Below are 17,616 nucleotides of genomic sequence, written 5' to 3'. Positions count from 1 at the left end.
ATTTCAATATCAACTAACCCTTATAACTTCTGTTCCTTCAGTCCATGACTCCAAGAAAGTCATAGTGGTAAGAGCTTGAAGTAGCTGATCACATTCTATCCACAGTCAAGAAAGAGGCATCAATGGATCCCTGTACTTAAATTGCTTTCTCCTTTTTATGCAGTATGGAATTCCAGTCAGGGAACAGTGTCAACCAAAGTGGCACAGTCTTCAACCTCAATTAACCTAATTAAAACAGTAGCCCACAGTCATGCTTCTGGGCGATTCCAAATCCCATCAAGTTGAAAATTAACCATCACAGGGAGTTACTGTAAAAGGATACAAAATTCTAGTCAGGAGGAAGATTCAATAACCTCTTACACAGAATGGCGGCCACAGTAACTACTAATGTTTCAAAATTGCTATAAGTATATAGTTCAACCATTTTCACAACAAACATGAAACTTATGGGAGGCAATGGGATTCCTTAGCCTTATTTAATGATTCTATATTACAGATAAATATATGAAAACTCTGGGCTAGGAGAAATGATTTGAGGTTAAGAGTATTTGGTACACAATCATGAAAATACAAGTTGGAATCCTAGCACTCATGTAACCAGCTGTGTGTACCATAATATCTGCTTCTGATTTGTGCACACAGACTTGGAATTCACATACATGTGCATACACTTACATACAAACAGATGTAAATAAAATAAAAAATAAAATTATTAAAGAAGATACCACATTGTATTCTGCAAATACATATAATCTGCCAAGTGAAAGTAAAAGTCACAAAAGTCATTTTAAATACACCATGGAAAATACCCTTCTTGCACTATTAATTGATAATAGATACATTGTGTGGGCAATGTGAAAAAGTGGTCAGCAGGCTGAGCCTGAAATGTCAATAGCCATGGGTAGGAATATGGAAGCCACTGTCATACTCAATATATGAGCCTTCTTGTTGTGTAGATGGTCTTTCCTTCCACTTGAGTGACCCCCAAGCCCTCGCTTCATACCCAAAAGCCATGTTACAGCAAGGTCATTTCATAAGCTTGTCTGCAGACTCTGTGAAGAGGGCTTTTAGAATTTTAGAATCCAAATCACTGATAAAACTCAAGCTCTTACTGTAAGTTCTGATAGGTCTTTATCTGTTTCTTTCTACTCATGCCAAGACAAAACTAAGATTTCTGATATCCCTGGGCAGCTTGTGTATTCAGGACCTCTACTATTTTAAAATGATGTTATTACTTTCCCAGTGGGCAGACAGCCTATATTCATTCAGAGAGATCTGCTGGCTGAGCTGTGTATTCCTCTCCTGTTTCTCCATTCAAATTCTCCTTGGGCTTTAATTGGCATTTTTTTCCTGGGGCTCAGGCAGAGCTTGGAATGTCTCCATTGACAGCAACTGCAGCATTAACCTCCAAAATCACCAGAGCAGCCTCTCCTCTGGGTCAGAACTGTGCCAAGTGGATCACAAGGGCTTTTCCTCTTTTAAACTTTGCAAAAGTTAGAGGGTTTTTTTGTTTTTTTCTTTTACAGGTGAAGAAACCAAGATTTAGGAGTGGGGTTTGTGCAAGTTCATACACTAGTGAATGACAGAACAAAAACTAAAATACACATCACACACCTATGGGACTGTACACATTCCTTCTATTATTTAAAATATATATATTCAGCATCAAGGACTTTCCTATTCCTTAGGATTGTAGAAGATTAACTACCAACAGAACTGTAAACTATGCAAGCAAGCACAAGCAATATGCCTTCCTATTCCCTGTTAATTTTCAACTTTAAAGCAGAACACATTTTAAAACCCAAATATCCACATAGAAAATCTTCTTGTATACTTGTTGATGCTTTATTACTTGTTTTAAAATCTTTATAGTAATGTTCTTATCCAACATACACACATACACAAAACAACACCAGAGAGAGAGAGAGGGGAGGGAGGGAGGGAGGGAGGGAGGGAGGAGGGAGGAGAGAGGGAGGGAGAGAGGGAGAGAGAGAGGGAGAGGGAGATTCACAGCAGCACACTGTTGTCTCGTGCACTTTAATTGTCTTCTACTGTCCTCATGTTATGTGCCAGTTAAACACTGACATCTTCAAAAGTGAGTAACATCAGACATGAATGTGTACATCAAAGTTGAGACATGTTCTGTTTTGACACGATGACCTCGTGAATCGACCTTCTTTATTGTTTAAAATTTTTATTTGTGACAAGTATGAATTATTTTTCCCTTTCCTTTTTCCTTTCTTTGTATTGTAGGAAAATAATCCAATGACTTAGAAAATGCTATGCACATCTTCTATCACTGCAATACATTACTAAACCAAATGATGTCTTTCTTACTCTCCATTGGTACTCAGAGGCTGTGAAAACAACAGAGAATGTTCTAGAATAAAATAAAAAAAAATGACCAACATGAGAACAGGAATAGAAGAGATCATTAAAATTAAACAATAAAGGAAATACAGAAAATTAAAGCCTCTGGAAATAGTGTGCTGGGTATATCTTGTGAGTTATTCAGGTCCACATGTGAGAAACTTCCAACCTTCATGTCTCTGCATAGATGTTCTCCTGAGTGAGAGAAAGTTTGACTGGTATGCTGCATTTGTTTCATTTAAAATCATATGGAATTGTGGGCTTATGTCTTTTACAGTCTAGACTCCTGAAGACAAAGACTCATTTATAATTTGCTCTATTGTGAAGATGGAAAAATACCTTTTCCAGATTAGGATAGCCATAGAAAAGTCCAATAAAATGTGCAAGTAGCATGGCATGGTGACAAAGATAAGCCATCATCACCCGCCTAAAACAATGATTTCTGGCCAAGATCAAGAAGTCAAGAGAGAATGTGAGCCATGTTGGAGTAAGAGCAGTCCATGAACGCTGAACCATCTAGCCATCCAGCCAACCAGATGCTCATATCAGAAATGGATCCAGTTCAGCAGATACAAGTCATGTTTATAGGTCACACTCAACCCTGACACAGTGGTAAGTACATTGTTCATTTAACTTCCCAAATTAATCTTACAAAGAAAGTAGGAGAAAGGAGAGGGCAAGAGGTAGAGAGGAAAAGGGAGAAGCAGGAAGGAAAGCCAGAATGAAATTGGAAAGGATGAGAAGAAGCAAGAAACAGTGAAAACATTTTAGTGCATAGGTAAGAAAATATCTAGAGTTTCTTTATTTTTATAACCACATTATATGTAATTCATTTTTAGTGTGAGTCTGTGTGCAGAGGTTAGAGTACAACTTGTAAGAGTCAGTTTTCCACTTCATGTGGATTCCAGGGCATTCCATTCAGGTTATCATTCTTAATGGCAAGTGCCTTTACCTGCTGAGCCAATGCATCAGTCACAGAGTTTCTTTCCTACAACCTTGTTTGTTTGTTTGTTTCACTAGAGAAATGAGTATAGTATATTTATATATCTGCATGTCATAAGATTAATTCTAGGAGAGATGTAATTCAAGGAATGGCTCCTGAGATATGATACATTCAATCAACCATTTCTTCACTTAGCAATATTGGGTTGCTACTGCTCTCTATACTAAATATCATACTTGGAACATGGTAGATGTCTAATAAGGAACAACATAGTACTATTCCTATCTTCCATTATGGACTGGACAAAGACAAAGGGCATACTTTGTAGTGGGTAGCCATTCCAGCTTTGATCTGGAAGTTCCAACCCCCATTGAGGCTTCAGTAACTGTCAGTCCTACAAGGCGGGGCTGAGAGAGGACCCTGAAGACCCAAGATCTGGATGCACCGGCTCTCTTGGTTCCTGGACCCTGGATGCTGGAGGTAGACTGAGCAGAGTTCTCCAGAGAACACCACAGGACTGTGCTACACCTTTCCCAGACACCTTTACCTATCCTTTCACTTGTGTGTTACCCCACAAAATAAACCTCCCTTTTAACTATGTGGAGTTGCTTTAATGATTTCACCAATCATACTTACCTGTCACTTGATAAGTCTAGTCATTGACTAGGCACACACAAACTAAGTGTCCTTTGTATTTGTTGTTCCATCTGTGTGGAATGTTCTTCCACCACACCACTCACTGCTTTACTTTCATGTTTTGTCTCACATATCAGATAGCACCTTATCAAAGATGTCTTCCTTGTCAGCTTCCTCCAATCCCTGGCTGTGTTTCCACTCTGCTTTGCTTTTTTTTACAAGCCTGTGTGCACATTCCTCATATAAACACATTATGTGCTCATTTGTAATTTGTCATTAGAGCTAAAAGTTAACCACTATGAGAACAGGGCCTTTGCAGCATTTCTCCATTCCTCATTCCTGCCGACAAGAGGACTCAGCATAGCAAAGGTAACCAACAATGTTTGTTAGATAAATAAATACAAGATCTGGAATAAACCAGATCTGGCCTTAAATCTTAGCATAGTGACCAAGGGAAAGGCATTTAATCATTGTAAGCCTTATTCCCCTTGCCATTATAATGAGGGATATAACAAGAGCACTTACCTCCAAGGACTAAAAACAAGCTAAGGGCAAAAGCAGCAAGAAACAAAATGCATGGTGCTTTTTCCTCTTGCTTTCAAATGTTCAGGATAAAAAGAGATTCATGTGGACTTGCCAGCATCTTTATGACCCTGAATTCCTGAGAGCTAGAGTCAAATCTCTGTAATTTTCTCCTCCTTAGAAGTCATCACAGAGATATCTATGTACTGCTGCTGCTGGATCCTGAGAGATTCTATGGGCCCAATAGAAATGGAGGTCTCTGTCTTGAGTCAGGGCATAGGTTTTCTAAGCATCTCTGGGCATCTGTACTCAGGAAATGCAGACTTCCTGGCAAATGGGTGGCACATAGGAAGCAGAGGAAGTGGTGCAAAATGGCTCTGAAGCATCCAATATGAGCTGAGCCTCTGAAGGTGATGTCATCATAAGAGACATTATGAGAGAGACCTGCATTCCCTTAGTTCATAGCTTCCTGATAAGTTTTAGGGGCTTATTCTTGAAGACTACATCAGAGATCCTCATTACAGATGAGTACTACCTCAAATCTAGACATTTGCAATGGGAAATGGGTCCAGCTGACATCACCAGGAAGAAGTGTAACTGATTCCAGCCCCTCTGTCCTATCCAACACTTGATGCTCCATTTGAGAGTGGAAGAGAGGTGAGGATGAATTTGTTCAGTTGTTGTAAAATGGTGGGAACCTATCACAATCAGAAGCTCAGTACAAATTGAACCCTCTAACCTCTTCCAAGGTTTCACCCTAGACACTACTCATAAACTGACTGAAAGAAGAAATACATAAAGTCTCACTGTGGGAAGCAGTAGCACCAAGTGTCGCTGATTGTGGAAAGTGGGGAGTAAAATAGACATATATCAGACTTTGTCCAAAAAAAATGAAGTGTTAACAGTCTCTAAAATGTTACAGAAGTGTCATTTTTCAAAGTTCATTGAAGAACTCAAAATCACCAAGTGGATCAAATGAAAATCCTTCTGCTCATTCTAAATTGAACACAGATTTAAACAATAAGAAATGGCATGTCCTGTTGCTCATCAGATGGGTTATGTTTAAAAACTCATTCACAGCATCCTTGATTGCCAAGAGTCTAAAAACCAACACAGAGGTCTGCTGATTTCAGGATTCTGTTTGGCTGCATGCATTTCAGGACATAAGCTGACAATGTTTAAGAATTTAAAATGCATGTTTCTCTGGCTCAGAGATATACATTCAGCAACTACCCTTTTGTTGTTACTATTGCCTAACATGAGTGCTTGTGGACTGAATAGAATAAAGATGTGTGCACATCAGAGTTATCTGAAGTAGGCAAAGGTCCATCTTTTACTGAGATAGTGATTATTAGATTATAGTCCACTGTGTAATGTGTTTCTGTGTAGTAATAAACCATAAGTCACTGAAGACCAGTGTGCAAAACTGAGATTTCTAAACTTGCCTTTCTGTTCACCAATATTAATTGTGGCCCAAAGGTTTACAAAAAGAATATTCGTGTGAGTGTATGTCTGTGAATATACATACAAATTTATTCCCCCACCCCGACACACACATGATTCCCATTCCCTGCCTCCACAAAATTCACAGAGGTTACGTTGAGAGCAGGTAACTACAGGAATGGCATTTAAAATTTCAAACTGTGATAATAACATAAAAGAAACATGTGTACATAGTAGGATAAAAGCAAGAAAACTAAGAAACCATTTTTGATTTTGAGTTGAAGAAAGATTTCCCTAAAAACCAGGTGATTAACCTGCCTTTTAATTCTCCCATGATGACTGCCACTTCTGAGTAATCAGAATGATGGCCATTAAGTGCATTTGCCTTGTGAATGTGTGAATACTGACAACCATGGTGCTGTTGTATTTCTATTTTTCTGAATAAAGTCCTTGCCATTGCAATAGAAGTAATTTGTGCTTCCAGTGATACCAGATGAACACTCCATGGCTTGGATACCAACGACCTTTAGGGCTAGGCTCTAGATTCCCTTGCCAGGACATTTAAGCATTCCCATCTCATCCAGGCACCAGTATGTATATCCTTCAATGTGAACAAAAGACTGTCATGGTAAAGGATAGGAAATACATGAGAGATTTCCAGGCTTCACCCAAGATAGAATTAATGGGCTTAATAATGAAATAAGTTGTGAGATTCACTTTACTTCACTTCCATTTATAATGAATGAACTAGTTTGAGGCTCATTTCACTGAGTTTGGGGGCAGTTCTTTTCATACTTTGCTAAAGGACCAAGGCCTGTTTTCCCCAGTGAAGGAGATTAGTCCTTGAGAAAGTTGTTACAAGGTTACTTAGCCATGCATAATGACTCTAAGACTAGTAATTGTCCCTTGTCCTCTGTTCCTACTGGCACGGATCACCACTAGGACAGAAATATTCAATTTAATGACTGAGGTTTCAATGTCAGAAGTAAAAGAGAGGGAAACAATGATGGCAAAACTTGCTGGTGGAGATCTCCATACACGTTGTGTGCTTACAGGTCATCACACATGCATACATGTATGTTTGCCATGTGAAGCACTAAATGGTATGTTCTTTCCTGCCAAAATCATGATATATGACATTCAACTTCAGGCAGTTATTAGCAGGCTTGGGCTCATGCATATGGACTCAATGACCCCATATTCAAACCCTTCTCTAAGACAATATACCTGCACAATGATAATACTTAAATGTCATTGCTCATTCATGCATTAAATCTTGAATATTTCAAGCTTTGATCTATGTTTCAGATAGAGAACAAGGAGTAAATGAAACATAACGTTTCACAAAGCTTTTAGTACAATGGTCTGGACAGCATTTTCTCTTTGATGGCATATATATATATATATATATATATATATATATGCAGATGATGATTATAGAATATAGATTTTCTTTTTGTTTTTTTACTGTTCTGGGTGCATATAAGGTAAACGCACACACACATATACACACACACACACACTCATTAGATATTAAAACTGAAATTTTTGCATCTTGGATGGAAGTCTGTCAGTTTGTTCACAGCTGAACATGGAGGGCAATAACAAAAGCTATGTCTAGTGAACATGTTCATGGTTTCCCAGTAACACTTTGTATGGCAGATTTTAATTATGCTTGTTCTTTTCAGCTTAGTTTGCCAAGGCAGGAGGGAGTGTGCAGACAGTACCAGCCTAGTCACATATGTAAATTACAAACGTGTATTTCAGTACATAATTGATACCTCTATCTGTCCTAGAATGAAGCCTCCCAGCACTCATGTTCCTTCAAAAATGGAATGAATTATATTATAATCTAAGGATAGCTAACATGACATCAAGATGAAACTTGGATTAACAAATGCAGAGAAGCATTGGCCACCCGAACAGAGATGAGCTAAATTGGCAAGCGAAGCATTTTTCCTGTGTCACATATCTCACTGCCTTGGCGACAAAATTTCTGAGTTCATTAAAATAAAAATAAATTCCTTCTTTAAAGTATTAAAATATACTACCTGGGAATATGGGCTACAACCCAGAATATATGACCTGGAATGCTAACCTTGGGATTTCCCACAGTACAATGAAAAAACAAAGAGGTATTTCAGACAAGGGATGTGAAGAGATAACACAGAATGGAATTTTTGGAGCAACTGACCAGCCTGCAGCCTGGTTTTGATAAATGTGCGTTCTACTTGGCTACTCTGAACTCTGTGCCTTCCTTCTGTCTTGCCTTCTGTTTCTGTTACCTGGAGCCAAGGTTACTGACTGTCAGGAGTAAGGGAGTGGGGGAGGGGAGGAGTGGGAAGTAGTAAGCAACAGAGAGTCTGAGAGGGCCAGAGAGATTATAGTATCCATAAAATTTCTTTTTTTTCCCTCGCTGAGGCAGGTCAGATGTTATGCTTCAATCCTTTATTTCAATTGGTAGGCATTACTCTTTCCAGTTTTGTTTTGACAGGGGTATCTTCTCAAATCAATACCTTTACTGAATATCTTTATTTGAATGTCTTTCTCACTTTTGGGTAGTTTCTGTAAATGCTGCCTTGGCAAAAATAAAGAAAAGATAAGCTAAAAGAGATAAACAAATTGGAAGCGATCTATACCATGCCTTGTGAAAGTGGAGCCCGGGGTGACATTTTGCCATCATGAACCCCGTGCCCCATTAGCACAGGAATAACATTGTGTAAGAATGTGTGTAGATGGCAATGAGCGATGCCCTTGCTGTTTCTAGGACACAGGGTTATGTGGACTAGAGAATCACAAACAGGAAAAGAGCATTATACCCCCAAACTCGAAAGTTCGGTGTAGTGTTTCTTTTATTAGTTTTCTGCTCTGAGACTTCGCCACTAAAGTACGTTATTGCACAGCCCAGCACCACTGGTATCACGAGGTTGCAGAATTGTGGGCTCCAGCTGAACCAGGGTTCAGATCTTAATAAGATCCCTAGATGAGCCACACACGAATGCAAAGTTTGAGCGGTAATGCTTCAACATTTCAAAGCCATCTAGTACGTGAGGTGAAATAGATAACTAACGACCCTGACAATCTTTTTCCTGCACACCCATTCCTTCACATGTACTTGGTAAACTCCTATCGTACATAGAAGTAGTGTGTGCTGGAGACAGAAGCGTTAACAGACAGGTTCTTTGCTCTGACAGTACTTACAGAATGATGGGCAGGAAAATGATTCCACAATTCTGTATGTGAAATATAAAATTTCAAGATGAAGGAAAATACTTAGATAATATCAAACATGCTGGTTAAAGTTGGGAGTTTAAGGCCAAATAAATAGATGTTTCACCCAGCGGCTAAGCCATCCACAATGATTAACTGTGCTTAGTTGTTTAGAGTAGGAGGGAGAGAGGAAGGTATCCAGGGGACAGCAAAAGCCATGTATCAATTATATAAAATACTTTGCACATGTGGCAAAACATACAACCTGGTAAGTTCTGTTTCAACAGCTAGAAGAAAATTCAAATGCCTGAAGTCAGGGCTTATGAAAGGTACAAGATGAGACTAGACTTAGGCAATGGGCAGGTGCCAAGCTATGCTGAGCTCCATGAGGAAGGAAGGACTTCTCTCACTACCATCAGAGGAGTCCATGAGATCTTTAGAGCAGTTGGCTGCCTGTCATTCCTCAGGAAAAGATTTCCCTCTGTGCTTAAATGTTGGACAGGAAAGTCTCTGTGCACAGTGATTCATATGTATTGGCTTTCCTATCCTCACCTAAATAGACTTTGCAAATAAATAGACACCACTGTTTTCAGTGGATCCTCCACAAATCCTATGGATATTATTACCTAAATTTCTCTTTTATTTTTCTCATCTATAATGGAACTAACAGTCTGAAAAACTGTCAGGAAGAATAATAGTGTAAATTATATAAAATACTTTGCACAAGTGTCACAAAGTAATTTTTCAATCAAGTTAACTTAGAGCCATTAGTAAGAATTTTCTTAATTTTCAGGAAAACAATAAAATAAATTAAATAAATAATAAAATAAAAAAATAAAATTAGATGAATGAATAAAAGGTTAAAATGGCATTTAAAGGTGATACAAACAGTGAGTGGTTTTTTGAGATATTTTTATACATGGGTTTGAATTCTGGATTTTCACATTACTTTCGTGGATATCATGTATCTAACACCACAATCCTCGCTAACTGAATGAAGCTCTTCACTGGAGCCTAACAGGGGCTGACATGACCTAGCAGAGGGTGGCCATCTGGTCTAATGACTTCCCCTTCCTGCTGCTTGTGATGAGGCTCACGAGGGGATAATTCATTTTTCCTTTCTTTCAGAGTGTCTTGTGAGAATCCCTAAGCACAACAGTGAGGTATTACCTGGATGGTATCTGACAAAATGAGGGAACTGAGAAAAATAAAACAAAACAGCAATGGGAACAACAAAGCACTTTAGAAACGAGCAGCCCAGGGCTGGGAAGATAGCTCAATTGACAAAGTGCTTACCTTGCAAGCTTGAGGACATGATTTTGATCCCCAGAACTCACATTTTAACAAAAGCTGGGCATGGGTAGTCTCAGACATACAGTCCTAGTGCTGGGAGGTAGTGGGGCGTAGATCCCTGGACTTTGCTCGCCAGCTGGTTGAGCTCCTTGAACACTTCCAGGACAGTGAGAAGTCTTGTTTCATAAAACACTGTTGGTGTGTGTGTGTGTAAAGATGGCTCAGTGGTATAGATAACTGTTTGCTCTTGCAAAAGACCCAGTTTTGATTCCAGGAACCCACATTGTAGCTGTCTTAGCTTGCCTAGCTTGTGTCAAGTTGACATGAAACTAGCTAGTACAATAGCTGACAACCATTCTTAATTCCAGGGGATCCAATGCTTCCTTCTGACATCCATATGCACCAGGCACACACACAGCACACATACATTCATGAAAGCAAAATACTCTCACACAGAAAATAAGACAACTCTTTTGGAAATCAAATTGAAAAGGTGAATAGCAATGAGTAACTCTGAACTTGTCCTCTGTGTCCACATGCAGGTCACTTTGTCCCATGGGAATCCAGAGTATTAGAATTTTCTATCAGGGCATAATCTACATAAATTCATGTGTTTTATGAAAATTATTAAGCAAATAGATTGGTGGACACAGGAAATGTCTACATCCCCAAATGGCCTGGCTGTAGACTTGGTTAAGGACCAAATGATAGAACTAATACACTTTGAACATGAACACAGTTGATTTACTTACGTCCATCTATGGTCCTGGCCTCAAGATGCACAAGGTCTGGTTCTTTGTTCGACCCCATCACAGACCTAAAAAATGGAGAAACATAAAAAGGAACACTTGATATTAATAACTTCACATATATCTCACTAAAGCCCATAGACTGTTAATGCCCACAGGTTTCTAAGAAGACCATAATTCTGGGAACATAACCACTCTATTTATGTACAGAGCTTGACAGCAAAATTTCCACTCAAAATAAAAACAACAATGCATCCTTTATTTGACTAAGGACAGGCTGAACTCTGGCAAGGATACTGTTTGTCCTTTAGCTCAGGCTTCAAAATATGTCCTACACATGGAATTCATGCACCCATACCATCACATCATCAATTGCACGTCAGACTTGTTGGGCAGGAAGATGTCAGGCATACTGCTTCAGATAATTAACTTGCACAGGGATTCACAGAGCAAACTGATATAATTAAAGTTTGTCACTTAAAGTTTACAGAAGTCTATGAACCTTGGTTTATATTATGTGACCCAACCAGTTCAAAAACACCTGTAGCAGAGTAACCATTCTCAGCAGTGCTGGACCAATGTAACTAAAAAGAAATGTAGATACACTTCACATTCTAATATGTCCTAAATCCATATATTGATGTAAAAAGAAAACCTATTTTATATTCTCAGAGACCATACTGAATAGAAAGGATTATTCTGTTATATAAATAAGACAGTCAATCACACTTTAGCCCCAGAATTTTTATAGAACAGGATCACTTAAGCATAAGCACATTTGTGCTTCATTTTAAGCAGGATTCACAGAAATTTAATTGGTTCAATTTCTATAAAGAAAAGAGTCATATGCTATAATGCAGTATGCCCCCAGCCATTCAACCCAGCATCCTTGAAGATGCGGAGTTCAAAAGTGCACATCACTTCAGGACGTCACACAGAGCCTCAGACTGCAAAGGACAGGCCTCACCTCACTTTCCCCACCTCATCATCAGACACACTAAAAGATTTTGCCAATCCTGAAGTGCCACGTCCATTACACACTCCTCTGTGAGCCTCTCGATGGCTCTCCTTGCAGTTTAGAATGCTCTGCTCCAACTTCCTTGTAGTCTCACGGACTCCTTTCAAAGACACGATGGAAAGGCCACTTCTGCTAAATATACCCTACTTACAGCAATGATAGCATTTCCTACAAACAAATATTCATTTTTATGTAAATACCCTAAAATATCACTCATCTTTTTCTCAAAATAATTCTTTCTGTGTTTTCCCAAATGTGAGAATAGCCTGTTACCTCAATAATCACATTCATGCACCAAACACAGGGAAGCAAGCACAAACACATGCATGTCCCTCCCGCCACACACACACACACACACACACACACACACACACACACACACACACACGTGAACACAACAAATAAAGCTACTGGGAGAATTTTGTCTTAAACCATTTACTTGTCCTATAATAGTAAAATTGTAAATTGTGGAATGCAGACAAAGCGGGAGAAGAAACAGAAAAAAATGATTAGAAGAGGGAGGGGAAGAGAAAATGAAGAAGTACAAAGACCTGAAGATTCTTTGAAAGAAGTAAATTAAGAAGTAAATTCTCAGAACTCTTTTTTTTTTATCTGAATTCATTTCCCCAACTCAGAGAGTCTGAGGCCTCACCAGCTTAGCTGTTCTTCATTTTTACAAAAGCAGGCTCCTTATGGACCTATTATCATCACTGCCAGTAAGATTTCTCTGATTGATACATGGCCTGAAATTCAAAATCTATGCTCTAAACATTAAATCCCGCTTTCTTCTCCCAGGAAGCAGACATTTCCTAATAAGGCTTTTATCATTTCACTCAAAGAAACCTGTAACATGAATTTGAACATTTTGCATCACTAGAAATAGCTTGAACAAATGCAGAAGGTGACCCCTCCACCGTCATTTTAGTTAAATATTTCAAGAACTACTGGTCCATAAGCATGGTTCTCCATCTCTCAACACTGAGACGGTGCACAAATCCACAGGTCTCTTCTTCAGACAAGATCTCAAGCCACAAGCACTAAAAAGGAACAAGAGGGGCTGAGAAATGGCTAAATAAGTAAGAGACTTTGCTTTGAAGCAGGAGGAACTGAGTTTGAGTTCTCATCACTCCTGTAAAAAGTTAGGTTCAGCTTCATATGCATGTAACATGCACAGCATTGGAAGGGAGAAAATAAGACCCAGAGAGCCCTGTGGCAAGGCTAGCCTAGGCTAAATGGCCAGGCATCTGGGTTAGTAAGAGACCCTACCTCAAGGCAATATGACTGAGAATGACAGAGAAATATACAAGATGTTCTGTTCTAGCACCTGCATGCACATTCATGGTTATGAGCATTAGGTACTCATATGCCTGTACCACACTCACAGATAACCTCAACCACACTCACAGATACCTCATGTGTGATTGTGCAAATGTTTGTGCATGCAGTAACAGTAAAGACATGGAAAGTACTTTTAGAGTAGTTAGTATTTTCTATTATTTCAAATATATGATGTTTCTCCATTTTGAGACTCCAAAAGAATTCTCCAATAAATGATGAAAAACACTGGTCCAGGATTGTTCAATTGAAGGTTTTATTTACCTTGCCTGCAAGTCTAATGTGAAACTTTTTTCTTTTTTGAATTAAATTCTTCAGACCTATGTCCATGCTGGTATATCTGCCTGGAATCCCCCAACCTCACCCTTCTGTCTTCACTTCATTTCTGGGACTCAGCTACAGATGATTGAATTTAAACATACCTTTCCTAGTTCAGGTGTCATTTAAGAAAGTCAGTTAGCCCTTTAAGACTTCTAGAACCATGCATATACTTCAGAAATTTTTAATGCAAAAGTAAGATTTCTGGGAATACACACACTCACAGGAAAAATTCCTGGCACAATTGGCTAGTAGTACAGGCCTATTATCATAGCCTCTTCAGAGCCTAAGGCCAAAATGATCCAGGCTAGCCTGGTCAATGTTGTGAGTGATAAGGAAGGTTAGCTAATAGTCAACTGAGCTCAACTCTGGTAGATATTGAGGTCATAGGTTTAATTCTGAGAACCCTACCCAAAATATACTCTTGTTATAGAGCAAGGGCTCAGTAAATGTTGCTGATTTTGTTCTTTTCTATCATCTCATTTTATTTGAAGAGATGAGTAGTGAAATTAATAATCACCCATGAAATTAAAATCAATATTGGCATGATATATTCTTTGGGCTATCATGGTTGCCTATTAACAGAAATGATATATAAAAATTATTTGTTTTCACATGTCAATAGTCAAAAATAATAAAGTCAATCTATAATAGTCCATGTATCAGACAGCAGCTATATGAAAAGTAAAATTCACTTATTTACTCATTCAGGATTCCAAGTTAAAGATGAATAACTTTTGGAATGCCATTGGGACATCTAGGGAAAAAATTTTTTTTCCTGTAGATAGAACCTCAGGAAGCAGCAGGCCCAGGCTGACTGTGAATGAAACTGAATCAAATCTCCAGGAATATTCAGGTAGCTGATTGGTAAATAGTGGTAGTGGAAGCATATTCCATTTAAATAAAAGTAGCAGATACAGCCCTAGTCTATGAGATCAAAAAGACAGTTATCCACTTGAGCCATGTGTTAGTGAGTCAAGAGATGTGGGGTTTTCTAAGTAGAATAATAAAAAAAGATGAAATGTTGTTAGATATTATCATTAAGCACCATTGTGCAATGGTAAGGCTTTGCATTTGACTCTTAGAGCCATTAGATGTCATGGAAGGAAGTTGAGGAAGTATGGCTAAAGATGTGGATGAGAGGTACAGCACTTGGCTAGCATGCATTTATCTCTGGGTGTAGTCCTCAACATTGAGAAAAACATGGAATAAATAAAGTATATAATCACTCACATGAAAGAATGGCATCCCTGCCTGTGTGTGGATCTTGAGGGAAACTGAAGTTAAAGCTTACATTCTACAGCTCTTCCACTGATAAAAGCACAATTAAGCCTACAGTAGCACAGCACCTCTATGCTTCTGGTATCTCAAGTTGCTGTCCCTGTTAAGAGCTATTTTAGAACAAAACTCTAAGGATCACCAGAGCCAAGGATATGAAGAAAACTAAATACAACCTGACACAGTACACCACGAATCCTGGCAGTGCGATGTCAGCCCTGTGAAATACAATCAGCCCAATGCAGCCTTTGTAGACATTTTCTACAGAGGAACTCAGAAATGTCACTAGTTTATCATTCTCCTGGCATTTTGTCTGAGTTTATCCCACTTTAATATAGTGCTCAATAAATGCTGCAGAGCCACAAAATGTCCTGAAGTAGATAACCACAGAGCAAGTATTAAAAAATAAATACTGCGACTGTATAGCACCTACTTATTCAGATTTAGAAATGCAGTTACAGCCTCCAAGGAACTGGGATCTGCAGAGGGATGGACGCTGCTACGGAAGGAGACCTCTGTTTTCCTTTTCTTTATTTTAACGGTGTATTCATGTACTCCCTGGACCTCTCCATAAACACTTCCTCAGAAGCAAGTAATCCTGTCTGCTACAAACAGAGGCAGTGGCGTGCCTGGAAGATATTAACATTTGGACCCCTTGATTTCCTTCTGTACAGCCAGGGTTGGCTCTTCACCTGCCATGATAGTTTCTAAAGCAAACTACAACTTTAACTGTTGAACAAGGAAGCTTATACTGAGGTCTCATCTGTTGCACAATCAGGAAAAACAAGCTGTGTGAAAGCAAGGATGCCTAAAAGTCCCTCTACTCTCTCTCTCTTTATCTAGAGAGACATGCTTTCTTCTTGTTTCTTTTAGTCTAGACCTCACTCTGCCACATTGTTTTCCCAGTAACAAAGCTACCTTCTATGAACAACAAATAAAGAAGCCAGTAAGTAGACAAGACAAATATAAACAATTGTTAGTTTCCTGTGTGTAATGACCTACTGAGAAATCAGCATGGGCAGCAACCTTAAGCTTCCCAAGTTCAAAGTCTGCATCTTGCCATCTGTATTCCTCAAGCCAAAAGCCTAATTATTCATACAGGGCTGTTTTACATAAAGTGTGTGTGTGTGTGTGTGTGTGTGTGTGTGTGTGTGTGTGTGTGTGTAGAAAAACAAAGTGAGAAATGGGTTTCTAATAAAGAGTGAGGAACTCATAGAGCTCAGAATGGTAATGACAACGTGAAGATGTTTGTTGTACAAACCACTTTGCAGAATTAAAGCTTTTAGTGTAAACATAATGTTGGAAGGAATCGGCTTGCTTCAGGAGCCTCCTGTTTTGGGTCTTGGCTGTACATGACACTGCATAACTGAGGGTGAAGGCACAAAGGTGGCAACCACAAAGGGTTTCTTAATGAAGAACAACCAAAAACTGATTCAAAACCAAATGGGAGGTGGATCTCAGGTGCTTGGGAAAGCACTCACAACTGAGGTACCACACAGGTTCACTGCTGGCTTTCTGAATGTTCAAGACATGTACTTTACACTGTGCATGTCATTAAGCCTGCCAGTGAATGCCACTTCCAACACCTGCTTAGGTTCCAGATTATAGCCTGTTAGTCACAGTGTCTTTACTGTATGCTTTCTGCTCTGATGGAAATGTAATGGTCTGATTAGAGAAAACAAAGGCTTTTAACATCTTTCTACCATCATTATTCAGCATGTAAGTATTAAATTAATGTACTTATTGATTTAAATTTTTTCTATTTGTGAGTTGCTGACAAGAATTCCATATAGACCAACAACAAAAACATTAAACAAATTTTGGCTTGGGATTAGGACAAAATGTATAACTAGTTTTTAAGTGATCAGAAATATACTTGTTATGTTTTGTGTTACAAATCTGTCTGATATTGTTCTGAAGTATCAAAAACTCAGTGAAGACTTAAATAAACAGATATACCATTAGCATTAATTTTCTCTCCTTTGTCTTTAATTTTATATATATATATATATATATAATATATATATATATATATATATATATAAATTCCTTTACCTATTATTTGTTATCAATAAATATTTGCTTTCTATACTTTTTTACAAACATGCATACCTGGGGTCAGGTAAATATTTTTGGTCAAATAGTGGATACATTTTTATGTCTACTCTGGGGGCTGACTTGAGTGGTGTGAACAGACCGGGACAAACCTAGCTGCTGCACTTACATCAGTTGTCTTCCATATGCTTCTTAAGTCATGATTAACATTTCATGTGTCCTCCATATTTCCCACTTTCCTACCCTTCTTTGTCTCTATGGTTCCCTAAATGTATGTAGAATAGATAGCAATATGAGAGTCTATACACCATTGACATGGCCAGGTCAATGCACCTGAGTCCCAAATAAAAATTATAGAGCAATGACATACAGAAGAAAGATTTTTAAATGGACAACACATCTGACTCCCTAAGAGGAATTATAAGGCCAGTGAGATTCAGAGATAT

At 38.6% G+C, this 17,616-nt stretch overlaps 1 protein-coding gene across 6 annotated transcripts in view; it reads right to left on the bottom strand.

Annotated features, from left to right (window-relative positions):
* Sorcs1 (sortilin related VPS10 domain containing receptor 1) overlaps positions 1-17,616 on the bottom strand; it is a 533,290-nt gene that overhangs the window by 132,806 nt on the left and 382,868 nt on the right. For all 6 annotated transcript variants that reach the window (XM_028874638.2, XM_028874643.2, XM_028874641.2 and 3 more), the window contains exon 6: positions 11,170-11,234. In XM_028874638.2, coding sequence (XP_028730471.1) covers positions 11,170-11,234 — 65 coding nt within the window. The remainder of the gene's footprint in view (positions 1-11,169; positions 11,235-17,616) is intronic.

Source organism: Peromyscus leucopus, chromosome 1 (assembly GCF_004664715.2).
Source record: "Peromyscus leucopus breed LL Stock chromosome 1, UCI_PerLeu_2.1, whole genome shotgun sequence".
Taxonomy (NCBI): Eukaryota; Metazoa; Chordata; class Mammalia; order Rodentia; family Cricetidae; genus Peromyscus; species Peromyscus leucopus.
Note: the sequence above shows the minus strand (reverse complement) of the source record. Positions and strands in the feature narration are given on the sequence as shown.